General features: G+C 48.4%; 1 protein-coding gene across 13 annotated transcripts in view; it reads left to right on the top strand.

Moving 5' to 3' along the window:
• The window catches only part of LOC118222576 (collagen alpha-1(XXIII) chain-like), a 152,202-nt gene that overhangs the window by 125,433 nt on the left and 7,481 nt on the right, over positions 1 to 19,288 (top strand). For 9 of the 13 annotated variants that reach the window (XM_035408274.1, XM_035408270.1, XM_035408266.1 and 6 more), the window contains 18 exons: positions 1,244 to 1,270; positions 2,377 to 2,403; positions 7,026 to 7,097; positions 7,980 to 8,105; positions 10,581 to 10,607; positions 10,764 to 10,790; positions 11,250 to 11,303; positions 11,928 to 11,972; positions 12,170 to 12,214; positions 12,656 to 12,733; positions 13,697 to 13,720; positions 17,236 to 17,289; positions 17,769 to 17,813; positions 18,029 to 18,109; positions 18,448 to 18,501; positions 18,665 to 18,721; positions 19,042 to 19,101; positions 19,224 to 19,277. In XM_035408274.1, the coding sequence (XP_035264165.1) occupies positions 1,244 to 1,270; positions 2,377 to 2,403; positions 7,026 to 7,097; positions 7,980 to 8,105; positions 10,581 to 10,607; positions 10,764 to 10,790; positions 11,250 to 11,303; positions 11,928 to 11,972; positions 12,170 to 12,214; positions 12,656 to 12,733; positions 13,697 to 13,720; positions 17,236 to 17,289; positions 17,769 to 17,813; positions 18,029 to 18,109; positions 18,448 to 18,501; positions 18,665 to 18,721; positions 19,042 to 19,101; positions 19,224 to 19,277 (957 nt within the window). Of the gene's footprint in view, positions 1 to 1,243; positions 1,271 to 2,376; positions 2,404 to 6,692; positions 6,753 to 7,025; positions 7,098 to 7,979; positions 8,106 to 10,580; positions 10,608 to 10,763; positions 10,791 to 11,249; positions 11,304 to 11,927; positions 11,973 to 12,169; positions 12,215 to 12,655; positions 12,734 to 13,696; positions 13,721 to 17,235; positions 17,290 to 17,768; positions 17,814 to 18,028; positions 18,110 to 18,447; positions 18,502 to 18,664; positions 18,722 to 19,041; positions 19,102 to 19,223; positions 19,278 to 19,288 lie in introns of all 13 variants that reach the window. The other 4 variants (XM_035408271.1, XM_035408267.1, XM_035408263.1 and 1 more) reach the window with 2 other exon arrangements.

Genomic DNA, 19,288 nt, shown 5'->3' with positions numbered 1-19,288 from the left:
AAACTCATTAACCTCATGCACCTGAACGCCCGTCTGTGAACACACCTGTAAAGCACTGCTTTGAGTTTAATTCACACCTTAACCCATCTGAACCTGTGCCATGGGGAAGGCATCTCTGGTGAATATCGATCGGGTAGGGTGACACGGGCGAGACCGTGATTGGTCGGGCTATGTGTGTCAGAACTCATCGGTGATCCCCCTTTTCTCACTCTGATTGGTCAGGCAGCCTTTAGAACATGAGCTCAGTCTCTTCTCATTGGTCAGCCTCTGGTCATCCATCACTGCGCCCAGCCAAATAAATGAATATCTGCTTCCTGAACAGGGTGGATGGAGAGAAAATCTGAGAAATATAAAATAGATTAAAATAACAGACTAAACAGTAGAACGGAGAGAGTTTCTGAGTCTGAAAATGGCTCTTTAAAAACCCATTATAACTAGCCCTCTGTTTAACTACCTCTGCCAAGCAAACTGCATCTTCCGGGGTGAATGTAAACAATTTATGATGATGAATTTGGGGTTTGTTTGAACGACCCTCCCAAGCTCTAGTTTCCACTAAAAGGAGATGTCAAACATTTTGTTGTGTAAGTTTTAAGAGTTCTTTCATAAATGTCTATCACGTGTGGAATTAGCTCAACTTGTTCACAGCAAAAAGGATCGAATGTGAGTGCTCATCTTTAGGTAGTACAAGGAGATCAGATAAACAGTCTGTACTCACGGTATTGTGCCTGAGATTGGGGTGGGGGGGGGGTTAAAGATAGAAAATCTCAGTATGCATGAAGCCCCTGGTCTTTGATCAAGTGTCCTCAGATGAACGCACTCACATGGGTATTCTTGGGAAACTGGGGGAAGACACTTAAATTGTAGCTTGCGCTGGCCAACTGTGAGTGCCTGATTGACCAGCAGGGGTCGCTGTTGAGTGATGAGACACAGGGCGTGTCCCATTGGTTTTCACTCCTCACCACCTTTGCTCCACTCCGCCCACTACCACTCGTCTCCTACCGAGGAAAGGAGGGGAGGAGATGAGTTTGAAGCTGCTTCACCAGTACAGTTCTGTGAGCTCGTTCACTCGTCTCCTCCAATATTGGGACACTGGAGGGAGGGAGGACTTTTGAAACGCTGTCTGCACCATTAGAGCTTGTTTGGAAGTGTTGTAACTGTGTGTGGACGTCTTTGTCCAGGTCATACCCCCCAAACACCTGTGGAGTTTTACTCATTTTGTTTTTGTTCTCCTTTCTTCTTCCAGGGCCCCGAAGGACCCAAAGGAGATAAGGTGAGGCGCCTGGACACACGCCACCTGTCGCTTACCGAAGAAGGAATGATTCTCATGGTTCAGGGCGGCTTGTTTGTTACCTGTGTCACTCGAAATGTGCGAGCATTTCAGCTGCCCTGAGTGGTGCTTGGATAACAGGGAGCCTGTATCACAGAGCAGGATCACAGATTTATCTGGATAACTGTGGCTGTGTAAAACCCGGAATGGCTTTTGAATCCAGTCCACGTTCCAGATTTGGGACGGTTCCGGGTTTTACCCAGTGCAGTTCTCCGGCTAACTCGGTAATCCTGCTTCCTGATCTCAGCCCCTGGAGTCTCAATCTTTGCCTCAGAGCTGCCAGAATTTTCCAGAAGGCTCAAAAAAAAAAAAGAAAAAATCTTTTTTTTTTTTTTTTTAATAAATCCGCCGATCTTCTCCACCTTGCTGCTGCTGGTTTGCGGCGTGAGAGTAGGGGGGGAACGCCAGAAATTGCGCAAGTTCCACTTCTCTGAAGCCCCGGCTGGTTTGCTTTTGCAAATTTTTTTTGTGAAGTTCCATGTTTCCTAATCGCAGCTGTTGAGTCGGACAAACGCAACGAGACAAACGCAGTGACTCTCTGCTCAGTCTTAATGTGGAGGGAAATGTCCCTTCCATGTCACTCATAAAAAATACTGAACTCATCTCCCTCAGTCCCCTTGAATTGCCATCAAGCACTTCCTGTCATGTGACTAGAACAGTATCCATGTGGAAGTGCTTTTTTTATTGTTATGTTTGGTCTGTTTTCGTTTTTTGCACTTTACTGTGTTTACAGTGAATTGCATTGAGCTCTTGTAACAGCTGTTCTGGAAATCAGTTCCACTAGCCTAGCTGTGTGGCACTAAAAGAAACTCGAACTTAGAAGTTCAGATAGAAGAAAACATTGGCTTGCTTTAAGTTACTGTTTGCTTGACAAGTTAAATTTTCTTACCCCATTGGCAATATCTTTGTCGTGTTTAGCGAAGTAATAGAAATAAGTCTAAATATAAGGCTTAAATACTTGTTGAGATTACTTGTTAAAATACTAATGAGCATAATTTTTTTCCTACCTGTCCTTGTTTGACACCTTCTTCTCTGTTGCTTCTGTGTAGGGTGACCAAGGAGATGTCGGACCCCGGGTAAGTCAGCCAGCCACACTGTCGAGTAGAGATTTGTTTATTCAGTGGCGCTTGCTTCACATTGGCCAAACGGCAGCAGTACTTTGCTGAACGGAATGCAGGGAGTGCAGTGAGATGGAACAAGCGTTTAAGGTGTGAGGTCACAGACATGTGATTAGAATGTTCTTAACGGAACATTCTAATGCTGATGTCACAATCACTGCTGGTTCCTGAAAGCAACAGAGTTCTGGAACACTGACTTAGAATTTTGAAAAAAAGAAAAAAAAAAACATTCCAAAGAGCCGTCTCTTCAAAGGGTTTAACAGGTTGACAGAATAAAATATTAGAAATAAGGAAGGGAAAATAAACAGGATGAACCATATGGAGGGATGAGCCTTGTGAAAAGGGTTCTGTGTATGTGAAATTACGTGTGTCAGTGTGCTCTCCAACACTATTGAATCTGTTCTTAGAATGACACACTCTCTCTAACCCCCTTCCCTGACGTCTCGCAGCAGAGTGGAATTATGGGCCATCACTAATCAGGAACCAAAGGAAGGAGACGGGAAAATTGCTACACGAGTACAAATCTCCCACAGCTGCCATTAGTCATCTGCTACTTAACCTTAAACTGCCCCACACCCCCACCCGATGCACACACACACGCATGCACACGCACACACATCCCCACCCCATGCACATACACACACACCCACCCCATGCTCATACACACACACACACACCCCCAGCCCATGCACACACACACACACACGCATGCACACACACATCCACCCACCCCATGCACACGCACACACATCCCCACCCCATGCACATACACACACACACACCCACCCCATGCTCATACACACACACCCCCAGCCCATGCACATACACACACACCCCCAGCCCATGCACATACACACACACCCCCACCCCATGCACATGCACATACACACACACCCCCACCCCATGCACATGCACATACACACACACACACGCACACACCCACCCCATGCACACACACACACACCCCGACATACATACACCCACACGTTTACATGTACTCGTACATTTGCATAAATGTGTACACACAGACACACACATACATGCCTACATATATATTTATAATATATATATATATATATATATAATAAATATATATGTACCCACATACACACACGCACTTTAGCTGCTTTATTGCAACTGGCAGGTTGCATATTGCTGCCTGATTTTCTCTACTGGTCCTTTGCCATGTAAACCCCTTTTCACATCATAGCAAAAACTATTCTGTGTGTTTTACGGTGTGGCAGTGGGTTCGGAAACCCTTCCAGTGCTGTTGTGGTGAAAACCTTGTGGTATAAGGGTCTTAAAAACCTCAACTGTGAAGGAGAGAAATAAGAAAAATGTAACGCTGGTAATAAAACCCATCAGTAAAAGGCAGGAATGTCAGCTCAAAACCAGAGAATAGACTGTTCTTTCCCTTTGAGGGAGAACATAGCATCCAGTGAACCACGTCTTTCACAATTCAGGGTGAAACCCCAGTTAAATGGCTTGGTTGAATTACTGTCTTCTTTTTTCTGAAGGGGGGGGCTGAGGTCATTTATTCGACAAAGGTGTTGTTAACTCACACTGTGCTGTGTAGCATATGTTTTTTTTTTCAAGAAATAAACCATTGACAACTGCTGGAGGAACCGGCGTCCCACAATGCCCTATTCTACGGGGGCCTCTGACTCGTCAATCACGAGAGAACCTTTGATTGCGAAGAAGTGACATTCTTGTGGTTCCTGTGACGGAGCACAACGGGGCCGCACATCTGATTTCCCAACAGAACCAGAGCGTTTCCGCCCCGCTCGTATTCCCTGCATGTGTGCCGTGGATGCCCAAAGTGCTCGAAGACGGCGTCCCGGACGATCGCAGACACATGCGCTGCAGTGGAAGCGCTTTAAATGTGGTTTCAGACCGTCTTTAATAGTCCTCCTTGATGAATGCAGTCTTCCTCAGCAGCTGCATCAAGGCTGGGAGGCTGGGAGTTTTGATCGAAGAGGGCACTAGTCTAATTTGTCGGGAGTACCGGGGTCAGAACGGATCCTGTTGTGCACGCGGTTTGCGGTTGGCTACATCGGTTCTGACCTGGCTCCTTGTGGGGGGGGGGGGGGTGGGAGGGTTGGAGGTTCTGCAAGGCCTAAATCTTTCGGGCCAGACCCTCTGACCCGTACCTCCATCCCAACGGAGATCTCCTATGCTCTCCACACCCCCAAACATCCTCACGCGCTCTCCTGATTGGCTGAAACGCTTGTCACATGACAGTGGTCATCTCCGCTGAAACGCACCCCGTTGGGTCTTAAGGTTCCTCTCGGGCCTACGGCGGGGGGAGAGAAAGAGAAGAAATGAGAAAAAAGAGAGGAATGAGGAAAAAAAAAAGGAATGAGAAGAAAAGAGAGTTATGAGAAGGAAAGAGAGAAATTGGTTCCTCGCTGGGCCACAGGGGTGTCTATTGGGATATAATTTCCAGTTGCGGTCGGAAAAAAAGCTCTAAAAATTCATGGCCTTTTTTTTTTCTTTCTCATTTTGTTTTTCTTTTAATCCAGCCGTTACCCGCGGCGTTTCCTGAGGGGGTTCAGGGCAATTTGGAGCTTGGAGTGTCTCTCGTTCCCGCAAATCACGAAGCTATCATCCACTTAGCTCGACATATCTAACGTTAAACGGAAAAGTGAAGCGTGGGTTCGACGGCCGCGCGCGTACACGGCGATGCGATGCGATGCGATGCGAGGGGCTCACATCTGCCTGTGACCTCTGCGGTCAAGCGTCAGACGAAGCTGGAAAAACAAGAGCAGGCTTCTCGGAATCCGGGGGGGGGGGGGGGGCACTTTGACCGACGAGTCAAAGGTGAAGGTGAACCCCACCCCCCGGACTCTGTCCTCTGCAGCTGGGTCGATCAGGTGATCACCTGCAGTGGAGTTTCCCCGTGGGAGCAGACTCTCGTCTGATTGGAGGATGCTGTGACTCCCCCCCCCCCCCCCCCCCTGCCTTGCCCAGCCAGTCAGAGCTCGTTAATCTTCATTAATGCTGTCCCTAATGAGACGTGCTCTTTGGAACGCGCCTGATCCCTTCGCTGACGGGCGAGGAGGTGCGTCACCGGCCCGGTTCGATTCCCGAGACGCCTGTCACTCCTGGCACCCGACCCGACCCGAATCCCTCAGACGCATAAAAACCCCTTTGAAGCAGGGGATTGAAACGTTTCTAAGCACCTCTGTTTCGAGCAGAACATTTTTGTTTTTTTTTCTGGTTTTTTTTTTTTCTTTCTTTCTTTAAAAGCCTCCTCCCCGCTCCTTGGCACAGTCTCCTGGGGGAAGCAGGTGATTCGCTGAATCGCTGTTTGTCCTCCAGTCGGGCACACGCCACTCGAACCCAAAGGGCAGCTGGTACTATCGAGGATTGCCACGGTTACTGCAAAGACCATGTGTGCGACTTTAGGGAGGAATCTTTAGGGTGTGGGGGGGGATTAAGGATGTGGGTGGGTGGGTGGGGGGGGGGGGGTTGGTGAGGGCAGAAGGGGTGAAGAAAGAGTGAATTTGACACCTGATCTCACCATAACGTTCCTCAAACACAAGCCACATGGCGGATCTGGCAACCCACCCCCCCCCCCCCCCCCCACACGCACACACACACATGCATGCATCCCCCTCTGAGAGAAATCTAACGGAATACCTGCCACACCGTGTAAAATTATCCCTGACAGGTTAGGCCCTTTGGGTGACGATTTGAGAAAGATACTTCTTTTGATATCGTCCATCACTTTCTTCACGTTTCGGGAAGAAAGGCTCAGCTGCAGTTGCACTGGCTGAGACAGAGTGCTTGAACTTACAAACTGTGAACTACAGAATATGCTGTGGTGACCCAGGGCACTGTAAAGTGGAGGAACAACGTGAGTTAATCTGGATGACAAACAAATCTGTGAAAATCACTCTCCTTATTGTTGTGGAGCCCATATTCACTACTTAAAGTGGCATCAGCAGAGAACAAAACAGAACTTTCAATTTTTGATCATTCATCAGAAACAATGTAAAAAAAAAAAAATTTTTTTAAATAACTTAGTTGGCGGTGGATGACCTGCTTGATTAACGCGTGTTGTTTAAATGCAGCACGTGCTATGAGCCGTTTAGCACTGCGACGCAGTGACACGCCCAGATCTCTCGTTACTGAGAGTCCAGGTCAGGTTTTGGTGATGTCGGGGGGGGCGTTCGATCTGTGGCTGTGTGTGTCTGAACCCCTAAAATACTCACTCTCTACCCCCCCCACTTCCTCACCCCCAGGGACCCCCAGCTCCTGGAAGCTCCGCAAATCTGCTCAGTAATCAGATTCTGACGCTGAAGGTTTGTCCCTTCTCTCTCTCCGTACCTGCGACGCCGTGGCGTCCACCTCCTCACGGACGCCTGCGGCTCCCCTCCGTCACCCTCTCTTTCTTTCTTTCTTTCTCTCCTCAGCGAGGAACGCGGGATCTTCCCTTCCTGAGTCATCCCTCCTTTCCTGGGATGTCATCCCCTTTTTAATCTGATCTAATCTGTCTCTTTCTCTCTCTCTGTCTTGGTTTTTCTACCTTCTCTGCGGCCCTGTCTTCCTCCCTCTCTTCCTGACGTCTGTCCCAGATGGTCTTCCCTCGTTTCGACCATGGCTTTCTCTCTGGAGACCTGCACAACTTTCAGAGGCCCCTACTGAAGGTAGCATGGTTACAAGCGCACGTGTGTGCGTGTGTGTGTGTGTGTGTGTGTGTGTGTGTGTGTCCACTCTGTGCCTCTACCTATCTCTTAACCCCCCCCCCCCAACTGGTCTTCCTTTATCTCTCTCTCTCTCTCTCTCTGTTTCTCTGACTGCTGGACCATGGTCTTCTGCATCTGTGATATTTCTTGCATTAATGAGTGCTGCTTTTTGAAATAAACGTCTGTTTCAAACTAAGAGACAAAAAGGGAGAAAAACAAACATGCTGAAGCCCCTTTTGGAATGTGTGTGTTTTTCATTACTCTGAATAAATTTGCTTTGTTGGTACAAAAAAAAAAAGTTTTTTTTATTTTTACATATTATCCCTACCAGAACTATTCTAATTACCGAACAAAAAAATAGTTTTTTCTATTCCGGGGCTATAAAATAAATTCTTGATGAAATCGCTTTGGGGGTAAGGCCCTCTGTTTTTGCACTTCACCGCAGTATTCAACCCAAATGACTGTCTGGGAGAAAATATTGTGACTGGCAGCGGGTTCGAGCTGAGCTGTGCTGTGCGGCTCTGGCCAAGACTGACAGCTCAAGTTCTGCCAACAGTCAGTCAATGAGACGCACGGTGTAGAGTCACAGGGGCTGTCGGGCTGTTAACGGGATGGTCTGCTGCAGGAGAATCCACCGTCCTGCGGGTTTCCATTTCAGCTCTAATTTGGCACACCTGATTCTATTCATTTGCTGCTCAATGAGATCTCCTGCGGTCGAATGAATCGTGCTCTGTTGGGCTTGGAGTGCAAACCTGCAGGACAGTGTGCGTGTGCATGTGTCTGTGCGTGTTTGCAAGACTGATAAATTCTCTCTGGCCTTGTTTCCCATGGTGGGGTTTTTAGGGTGATAAAGGGCAGTCTGGCCCCCCCGGACCACCGGGGCTCCCAGGAACCCCCGGAACCCCAGGCCCCAGAGGACCCCCTGGGAACACTGGGAAGGACGGACCACGAGGACCTGCTGGAGAACCGGTACGATTCCCGTTACCCCTGTGAGAAAAAGCGGAATCTATGAGTTCCCCTGTGGAGCACCAGGGGTTCCCCTGTGGAGCACCAGGAGTTCCTCTGTGGAGCACCTGTAGTTCCTCTGTGGAGCACCAGGAGTTCCTCTGTGGAGCACCAGGAGTTCCTCTGTGGAGCACCTGGAGTTCCTCTGTGGAGCACCAGGAGGTCTCCTGTGGAGCACCAGGAGTTTCTCTGTCCAGCTTCACTATTGCCTTCCTCTATTAGGGTCTGTCCCACATTGATGGACGAGGGGAGGGTTGGGGGGGTGGGGAGTATTTGGAAATCGGGGGGGGCAAACTCAGCACACAGAAGCCCCTCAGACAGCAGGCGGCTCTCTACACCAACAACACGTCGAGGCTCTCGGGTACGAAGCAAAAACAGCAGGCTGGTGCCCTTCTTCTCATCTGGTTTTGTGTAAGAGAACCCCCCCCCCCCCACCCCCCCCATCCCATCGGGGCCTGTAACAGATATGGCCCAATCTCTGCGTCAGTAACTCTTTTGGCTCTCTTCTCGTGAAACAACAGCCCCCGCTTTTCGGCTAAACCCTGCTTTCCCAAATTAGGTTTATCACTTCAAAGGTCAAAGCATCGCAGCGTGCAAAATGTGCGGTTGGGGGTGAGCCCGCGCGCTCGTTCCTGTTCTCCCGAAGTTTTCGGGAAATCCGACGCATCCCGTCCCTCCCGCTGCTGTGAAGTGGGGAGAACACTGACGGGCGGGATTCGACAGGGTGAGAATAAAAGATGACATATTCAAGCGGTAAAATAAAACCCCACATGGGGGGGTGGGGGGGGGGGGAATAAAAACACAGGATATGCGTCCGGATGAAAGTCCATCAGCAAAGACAGACGGGGCCATTGTTCTCCTCTGAGCTCCTTCCAAAAGTCACATTTCAAATTGATTTAAAAGACGAAAGGGGAAGAAGAAGAAGAAGAAGAAGAAGAGGAAGAATTGTGAAATACGAAAAGACATAATGAAATAAAAGTGAATGAATTCCTCCCCTCCATCTTGCGCGCAGATGTCGCCGCGTCAGGAATATCAAAGAATATCCTTTTCTCTCGTTCCTTTTCTCTTCTGTAACTCCTGTGTTTCATCCCTCCGTTTCCCGAAATCCCGTTCGCAGTGAGGACACGGTAGCCTGCAGCTCTGGGGGCTAGCCTGGCGGCTCTGGGGGCTAGCCTGGCGGCTCTGGGGGCTAGCCTGGCGGCTCTGGGGGCTAGCCTGGCGGCTCTGGGGGCTAGCCTGGCGGCTCTGGGGGCTAGCCTGGCGGCTCTGGGGGCTAGCCTGGCGGCTCTGGGGGCTAGCCTGGCGGCTCTGGGGGCTAGCCTGCGGCTCTGGGGGCTAGCCGGCGGCTCTGGGGGCTAGCCTGCAGCTCTGGGGGCTAGCCTGGCGGCTCTGGGGGCTAGCCTGGCGGCTCTGGGGGCTAGCCTGGCGGCTCTGGGGGCTAGCCTGGCGGCTCTGGGGGCTAGCCTGGCGGCTCTGGGGGCTAGCCTGCGGCTCTGGGGGCTAGCCGGCGGCTCTGGGGGCTAGCCTGCAGCTCTGGGGGCTAGCCTGGCGGCTCTGGGGACTAGCCTGGCGGCTCTGGGGGCTAGCCTGGCCTCGCGTTCCACACTGCGATCGTTCACGTTCCCCTTTCCTGTTTTCAAACCATTCCAAATTGCCGGTTCTGTTTGCTGTAGGTGTTGGTTTAATTAAGATGGGCGAGGCAGGGAGAACTGCCTTTTCGTCGTGGATTAGCCGGCAGTTCAGTGAGTGTCGCAATTTCAGCGATTGCCCTTGCGGTTTTAAAGGAAACTAGCGCACACACGGGGTCCCCCAAGACCGACGTTGAGATCCCCTGGCCAAGAACAGCTCTGTTGGTTTAATTCCCTCTCAGAGGCTACCGTACAATCATAATGCCACGGTCAACACATCCCTCAGCCAAAGGAGTTGAGGTGGCCAGGGCTGACCCTGTTTCTCAGAATAATCTTTAAAGGAAGCCGTATAAAACTGCTGCAGTAGTGCCGTAACGGGGGGGGGGGGGGGGGGGGAGGGGGGGTAGTTAGGATGATTCCAAGGGCCCTGACTGACAGAAATATTAGAACACAGGATTTTCTTGGGTGGTGTGGCCCAATGTGTGATCCTTTCAGAAGGCCCAAAATCCCTGGTGTCACCCCTGACCTGCAGACACGGGGGCCCTCTAGGACTTATAGGTTATACACATGTGATTTACATGCAAAGGTATTGAAAGAAATAAAGGCATTCTTCGGCACAGCAGTCTTCCTCACTCTTCAGGTCCGTGTATAGCTGTATATGCCCGGAGTTCTCATGCCCTCTACATTACTGACATCTCCTCCTTAAGAAGCAGTGACACCTTGTGGTGGCCATACAGAATGCATGTTGTGCTGCACATGTTTGAAATCTGCAGCAGCTCCTACAGGGCACTGAATTTTCTTTTTCCCTCAGGGTGCTCCTGGAAGAGATGGGACTGAGGTAATTCAGCTGCATGTTTCAGCTTGGTTGTGCACAATGCGTGTTTTTTTTCCCCAATTATTTATACATACATATGTATAAAAACACTGTATAAAAGACAATTTCTTTTTTAATATGAGTTTTCTTTATTTTTATTTTTCCTCTTTTCTAACTCAGGGACCAAGCGGTCCACCTGGAAAACATGTAAGTAACCTGCTGCTGCCACACAAACTATCACCTGCAACTGCAGAACAACCAATCACCACCCTTAGCCCTCCTCCCCCAACCAGTCACCACCCTCACCCTACACCACCTCAACTGACAACAACTGACATCCAGTCCACAAGCCCATAGCCTAAATCTTCAAACATTCTTTACATTTTAAGTTCAAACAAGTGTTTTTGTAGGAAGTGCTGATTCATTGGGTAGAGTTATTGGGTATTCTGAACATTGTATGAGGTCTAGATCTGAGAAGTATAATGTGTATGCAGTTTGCTTTTCGCTCACTGGAATAGCTGCAAATCTTACCCATACCCATAAGGGCTGTAAACTATAACAGGTTCTGGTTATTGTCGTGAGCCAAATCTGAAGCACGTTCCGAAGCACAAGTCCATCCGCGTGTCTGTGTCCACGTGTCAGAGCGCGCGTCCTCTTCCTTCGCAGGGTGGAGACGGCGCGCCGGGAGTTCCTGGGCCCCAGGGACCCCCGGGGTCGAAGGTCAGATGATGACGCTAATGCCGCTAACGACGTTTTCCGTATCTGTGGCCTGAAAGCTAGGCGTTGCCCTGGGAACAGGCGCCTCCTTATCTCCTCCTCTCTGCCTCTCCTTTCATCCTGATGCTCATCCCCAGATTAGTCGTAATCCCTGTCCTGTTCTTTGCCCCCCTCTCCTTTCATGTCCAGATTTTACCCCACCCCCCTCCCCCCCCCCCTTTTTCGTGTCAGGGTTATCACCCTGCCCTGCTCTGGAGATGTTCCTTTTTTCCCCACATTTTTTTAAGAACACTTCTCCCCCTTGTTTCAAAAATCCCTGGTGGCACCCCTAACCTACAGACACTGAGGCCCTCCAGGACTTGAGTTATACACCCCTGTATCTCGGTGGTGAGTTTCCTGTTGAGCTCACATTGGGTTCCTGTAGCCCTGCAGTCAGTTCCCTGTTGAGCTCACATTGGGTTCCTGTAGCCCTGCAGTCAGTTCCCTGTTGAGCACACATTGGGTTCCTGTAGCCCTGCAGTCAGCTCCCTGTTGAACTCACATTGAGTTCCTGTAGCCCTGATGTCAGTAGTGTTCCTAGTTGACCGCTCCTCTGGTTCTCACACATTGCCACTCTGTGTCCACCAGGGGGAGCCAGGAGCTCGGGGGGACAGAGGGGTGGATGGACTGAAGGTAAGAACGCCAGTAAAGGTTTGACCCTGTTGGGTGAGTGGTATGTGTATTTTTGGGGATGGGTATGTTTTAACCTGGTGGGGGTACCTAATCCATAGAGGCTAAGCTGGGTACAGGTGTGTGTTATGGGTACAGGTGTGTGATATGGGGGAGCGGTGTTGGGTCATGGATGCTGATTATCCCTCTGCTCTTCTCAGGGAGATAAGGGCGATGCAGGAGAAATGGGCCTCCAGGGAGAGATGGTGAGTGGTCTGCTAAGAAGTCCCGTAACCTTGACTACACACCAACACAGAACACCGAACCGTAGCCATGGTGATAGAGGTCAATTCAGGAGAATTGAGCTGCAATTTGGTTCATCAACTGACATTTAAATTTCTTTTAATTTATTGAATTGGGGGGGGGGGGGAGGGGGGGGGAGGCAAATGGAGTTAGCCCCAGCTGTAACCATGACTACACGCTGGTTGACAACTGGGGCTGAAACACAGGAAGTTATAAAAAGTGAAAAGGGTCGGAGGGCAGGCCCCCCTTCCTCTGTGATATGGAACCTTACTGGGAAACATTTATAAAAATTTTTAGTTATCCTCCGTGTTGTACTCAGAGAAACTTTTACATTGAGTGCACATAGCAACAAGCTGCCGCACCCTAACAACCGCATCGCACGCCTCTGCGTTCCTCTGCGGCAGGGCGTACCTGGGGAGAAGGGTGCACAGGGCTCTAGTGAAGTCATCGACTTTGGCGGGAAGCTTCAAGAGGCCTTTCGGGTGAGTGTTGCCCCCGTGTGTGACCGGAGGGGGACCGGACACAGCCGACACACACAGGGAGGGGCAGTTTGCAGCCGATCGTGGGTTACCCTTCAGGATTGCCATCCGCAGTGTGCGCTGGCACGGTCTGGCTTCAACCCCGCATCATGGGGCCCATCCATTCACTACAGCAGTGCTTTAACATGATGGGCCACCCAGCAACCCTATATACTCATATTTATTTTCTTACACACAGCATCGTAGCTCTTATATAGTGTATACGTGCAGTGTTACACTTCAGGAAAAACACCCCTTTCCCCATCCTGACCAAACCTCTCTCTCTTGCCTCTCCTTTCTCTCTCTCACTCTCTCCCCTCTCTGTCTCTCTCTACCCCCCATGAACTCACCTTCATAAAAAACCTTCTTGCAGTAAACCCCACATTCCTTCCCGTGGTGATCAGTTTGTGTAAATGGCTGTCTGGTTTGAGCGTCTGAAGGGTTTGCTTGTTAAAGAGTAACAAGCACAACCTTTTGGCCGGTGTTTGGACCCCGAATCTGAACAGATTCATGTGGAATGCATTTAGAAGTGCAAAATGTCCTCTCAAACCAACTTTAAAGGCATTTTCCCCTTTGCACTTCTAATTACCTAAATACCTCAGCCATTTGTCACAGTGGTTCATTTGTTCAATGCATATCAATGTCCTTTGTTTTTTTTTTTGTTTTGTTTTATTCTTCTTGTTTGCACCATGACTGTATCTGAATGTTGTGCTAGTGCTACAAGTGCATACACAATGGTGCTTTGTAACGGGTACCTAAGCAGAGTTGGGTTCAGTGGGCATGGGAGACGAAGTGGATGATTAGTTTGAACATGCTCCAAAGACCTCCAGTTTTTGGACTACATTTCCCATGAGAACTTTGGTTCAGCATCGGCTTCCTGTAAGTGCTCGAACAAGCTCAACACGTTCTTGTTCTCTTCCCTGGCAGGCCATCCACACCATCAGTGTCTCGGTAACTTCAGCAACAGCATGTGTTTTTGGGTGTGATTCTGCCCCCAAATGCTCCTGAATCTGCACCCCTCCCTGCCTGCCTCCCCATGCACACTGCATCTGTGTGTGTGTGTGTGTGTGTGTGTGTGTGTATGTGCGCATGAGTGTGTGGGTGGGTGAGTGAGTGAGTGTGTGTGTGTGTGTGTGTGTGAATGTGCGCCCGTGTGCATGAGTGTATTTGCGTGCAGGCGTGTGTGTGTGTGTGTGTGTTGCATGAATGTTTGCAGTGCTGTGCGTAGTATCTCTAACATAATTCATCTGATGGATTGTAGATGTAATTTTCTGTCCCACCAATAGTTTTTCCCCAAGATGCTAAAAACCAAAAAAACAGCAGATCATAAGAATACATAATAGGGAGAACAAGTCATTCAGCCAATCTAGAGACATAAGAACGTAACAATACATAATTGTGAGAACAAGCTGTTCAGCCCACCTAAACTCATAATTCAGCTACAAACCAAAGATTATCCAGCAGAGCGTCAAGTCTGACCTTATACACCCCGACGGTTTCTGCCTCCACTGTATAAACCGTTCCACTCATTGACAGCTCTGCCTGTAAAGACATACTTTCTGTCATCTGTGCAGAATTTTATTGTAGCTACCAGCAGAACTCAACCCGTAAAATGTTAAGGGCGCCTCCTTGAAGCTGTCACCATTTTGAAACGTGATCCAGGCGTGAAGAAACACTCATATTAAAAAACCGTTAAAACCCAATTCGCGGAGAGCTAGGCGCAGAAACAAAATGTTTCGCGGTTTCATTGTGGCCCTGAAAGCTGGATTCTTACTTTGTTTATGCGGCTCGCGGGAATACTGGCGCAAGGGGGCTCGGCAGTAACCGGCATGCGCCACTCGCAACATTTATCCGTTAATTTTATTTGTTCTAAATCGTCTTTGTGGGTGGTGTCATTTGCGCTGTCAAAACTTGGCCGAGATCGTGTTTGCAAAGCATTATCGTTGTCATAGAAACGGGGGTGGAAACGAAAAAAAGAAAAAGCCAACAAGGACGAAAAAAATTACGAACTCAAAAAATCCCCCCTGGGGACCAATATTATTTTCATATTTCATTGCTTCAAGATTATAGCATTCAGGATTAATAAAAGCCTCCTTTGTGTTTGTAGACACCGGGGGAACATGACCTAGCATTTCTAATATTCATCACAAACCGTCACAGCAGGCAGAGGAATTCACATATTAAATATATAATTTTTCTGAAGAAGCTTTGTGTTTGTCCTGGCAAGAGACACCAAGCTTGCACTGACATGGGAAAAAAATTAAATATTACCATCAAAAGTAAATCAAACCATAACTTAACAGCTGGGACACTGTGTGTGAATAATAGAAATAATGTAATTTTTATGTGGTTTTTGGATTGGTTGATTGCTTCACTCCTCTGTCCAACATTTTTTCCCCCTTTCTGTGAGTACGGATCAACTAACTGTGTGTGACAGAGGAATGTTGTTCCCCATAAGAGCTCGTTCTGCAGCTGTTTGGGGTTTTCAGTCTGCGTGGGTCCTGTGCTGGCGGCGGGTCCCGTACTGTAGATGCGGTTGAACACATGATATATGCGATGTGTGCTGCTTCTGAATAATCGCGTTGGCGTTGTGTTTCTGGGACGCTTGTACCTCTATGTGCTGGGAATGCCTTGAGTATTTATTTATTTATTTGTTTATTTTGTCGTCTGTCTAACGATTTCCATAATCAGTTCTGACTCGATGCTTCAGATTTATAATTGAATCTTTACCCCAAAAAAGTCACTGGTAATAAAAATGTCATCGTCAATATGGCTGTGGCAAACGCGAAGTTTAGCGGAATGTAAGCTCGACGTTAACCAACCACCAGTAGTTGCACATTTCTTTCTTTCAACATCTTTTCCCTGTTATTCTTTCTTTTTTCCTTTCCTTTTCTTTTCTTTTCTGTCATGGTAAGCATATTACGCCATGGCGGGGCTGAGTAGAGCAGTTTGACGGTTTCTTGCTGCTTGAACATCTATGAATAACTGAACACGACTGTACATATTTACTTGTAGGATTACAAAAAAGTGAAAGGCTTATATTACATTACATTTAATTGGCAGTCGCTTTTATCCAAAGAGATGTGCAATAAGGTCACTGGAACAACTACAAAATACAGGTCCGATAAGGTGCAATTATGTAAGAGTCATTCATAGCCGGAGTCCAGTTCACACAGTAAGCATAGGCTAGATCAGAAAGTTATGCTAAGTCAAACTAGGAGGCATGACAGCAAGCTACAACATTAAGATAACGATACAAGTGCGATATAAGTGCTCAATGGAGGTACAAGTGTAACATGAAAAGTGCTGCAGAAGCACTTCAGCTGTTCTACAGGGCTGTTGGAGCGAAGCCTTCAGGCCCAGAGTTCCCCCAGAGCACCCCAAAACCACAGCCTGGAGATTCATGGAGGAAAACAGTGCCCTGCTTAAGCCACTGACAGCTGAGAACAGACAGGGTTACGTGGTGGCCTTCTGCCAATGGCATCGCTCGTAACAGAGCAAACTGCCAATGGCATCGCTCATAACAGAGCAAACTGCCAATGGCATCGCTCGTAACAGGGCCATCTTACAGGGCAAACTGCCAATGGCATCGCTCGTAACAGGGCCCTCTTACAGGGCAAACTGCCAATGGCATCGCTCGTAACAGAGCAAACTGCCAATGGCATCGCTCGTAACAGGGCCCTCTTACAGGGCAAACTGCCAATGGCATCTCTCGTAACAGGGCCCTCTTACTGAGCAAACACTGCAGTAACCACCGCGGGTGGCTGAAGAAACACGTGTTCATTTTGGTCCCCCGCAAACCGTGTTTGTGAGGATAGCAATTATATTTTAGTGTTTATTTTTACATTTTAGTGCATTTACTCATATAACACATGCTCTTAAACCAGAGCAACTATTTAAAAAAAATTTTTTTTTTTTTTAGATACAAAGCATTTTTACGACTGGGTTATTTATTGAAGCAAGTCAGGTCAAGTACCCTGGCTGATAATGCAATGGCGTTGCCCCAGCTGGGAATCGAACCTGCAACCTCTGAGTTAGAGTTCCGTTTCACGGGGCTGCTGGGTAGCTGACTCGGTAAAACCACCGCTTGTGGTGCGCGAGTGGGCACCGCGGACTGGGGCCAGATCCGGCCTGCGCCAGTGCCGAATGTGGCCGGCAGCCCTGCAGGGGCGGCACGTAACTGGCTTTGTGTCCGCTGAGGGACATATGGGACGGATTCAGTCGGCCAGGATAGCGGTGTTCGTTGCTCGAGCGACCCCTGTGGGTCATCCGGGCGCTTGCATCTCTGCGCACGCGTATGATTGGGTCTCCTGTTTCAGAGGAGGTGACTGTGAGTTTGTCTTCGCTCCTCCCGAGCTGGCAGCAGGGACGTATATTAGCATGCATGTACATAGCATGCGTGCTAATATACAAATGGACATTCAGAGATGCCAAATTTAAATGAATAATTTTCTCCTTTTCCACAGGGTCCACCTGGGCCCCCGGGTCTCCCAGGCCCACCTGGTGAGCAAGGTCCCAAGGTAATCCCCTGCCTCAGCTGTTATTACCTGGATATGAACTTATTAAAGCACTACAGACTGAGTATTCATGTTGCCTCATGAATATCTGGACAGCTCAGCTAGGGGGCGCTGTTCAGAGGACTGATGCCATCCTATCAATGCATGATATCACATGTTTGTGCTCTGTATCGTAGATATCCTTATAGACTGAATAAAGTATGACAGGACTGTTAAATCAAGCATTTTGATGGACCTTTAGGTTAGGTTATTTAATGGCTAAGCAGTGAGAGATTCATTTGTGAGCGTACCTGGTCTTCACACAGAATTGTTTTGCACTTTTATGTTTTGAAGTCGGCACTCTGTCATCCTCCGGTCTTAGATCTTAGATCAGTGCTGCTCCTGTTCTTAGGTGCTTCTTAAATACAAGTCCAGGCCTCCTGACGGTGAGTTATGGGTGAAACATTAACTTGGAGATTTTATGTTTATTTTTCTTTGGACAGGGAGAGTTAGGCTTACCTGGCCCATCTGGAGTGGATGGAGAAAAGGTGAATTATTATTACTATGATTATTATTATTATGATTATTATTGTTATTGTTGTTGTTGTTTTCCACCTCAATGTGTTTCAGTGTAAGAATACCAGTGTATGAAGTATGTCACGAAGTTACAGATTTATTTTTTCATCAAACTCAAAACAGTGTTGATATACCGTTTTTTTGTCCCCCTTTTGTCAAATTAACCTCTCACCCTTGACCTCCGTAGGGTCCCAAGGGGGTGAAGGGTGAAGTCGGGGATCCCGGGACAGTAGGAGAGAAGGGCGAGATGGGCCTCTCCGGGGCTCCGGTGAGCATGGGTGCATTAGACACATCCCGAAATGAAACTCATTTTACTCTGCTACAGCGGCTTGTTACTTCCCTCTGTGATAATGAATGTTTGTTCCCTCTATGATAATAAATGTTCATTCTCTCTGTGATAATGCTTGTTAATTCCATCTGTGATAATGAATGTTACTTCCCTCTGTGATAATGAATGTTAATTCCTGTGTGATAATGAATGTTAATTCCATCTGTGATAATGAATGTTACTTCCCTCTGTGATAATGAATGTTAATTCTCTCTATGATAATGATTGTTTGTTCCCTCTATGATAATAAATGATAATGCCCTCTGTTTGTGCCTCAGGGTGTCGATGGGCAGAAAGGGGAGAAGGGAGACTCCACGTTTGAGGATAATCTGGTGAGTCTGTCCCGCAGAACACGCCCTGGAGGGCTGCTGATCAGGGGCTGTTCTAGTGCCCCATGGTCTGGTGTTGATGTATCACTTTATTAAAGTACTGCTGCGAATGCTAGCTATATATGTGTTATTTCATAAACGTGATGTTATTGATGTTACTCTTTAGGTCCAGATGATCTCTCTGCCGGGACCTCCTGGCCCCCCAGGGCCTCCAGGCATCATGGTGAGTGTCCTCTTTTACTCTGAGAAGGTCAAAGGTCAGAGGTAAATCAACACTGAAAAGTGACCTGAATTCTCTTCCTGTTTCAGGGACACCATGGAATGTTGTGCAGTTGTGTGTTGCGTGCTGTGTGTGCTCTTATGTGCGCAGTTATGTATTGTGTATGCAGTTGTGTGTTGTATCGCTGTGTGCTGAAGTATGTTGTGTGTGCTGTTGCGTGTTGTGTGTGCAGTTGTGTGTTGTACTGCTGTGTGCTGAAGTATGTTGTGTGTGCAGTTGTGTGTTGTATTGTTGTGTGCTGATGTCATTGTGCTGTTTTTCAGGGCGAGCCAGGAGTGGGCATGAAGGGAGAGAGAGGGGCCAGCGGTCCTCCAGGGCTGCCGGTGAGTTGGCGCCCTCTACTGTCCGCTATGTGTCATAGCAGAGCAGATCACCTCTTTATGTCACGCTTTAACTCACCTGTCTCAGAACCAATCAGACTGAGAGATTTTGTCTCCGCCCACAGGGTCCTCCTGGCGCCACGGGATTGGTTGGCCTACCGGGCACCAAAGGAGAAAAGGTGAGCGTGTA

The sequence above is a fragment of the Anguilla anguilla genome, chromosome 3, assembly GCF_013347855.1.
Source record: "Anguilla anguilla isolate fAngAng1 chromosome 3, fAngAng1.pri, whole genome shotgun sequence".
In the NCBI taxonomy this organism is placed as follows: Eukaryota; Metazoa; Chordata; class Actinopteri; order Anguilliformes; family Anguillidae; genus Anguilla; species Anguilla anguilla.
The sequence above is the reverse complement of the archived record's forward strand: the minus strand, read 5'-3'. Positions and strand labels throughout refer to the sequence as shown.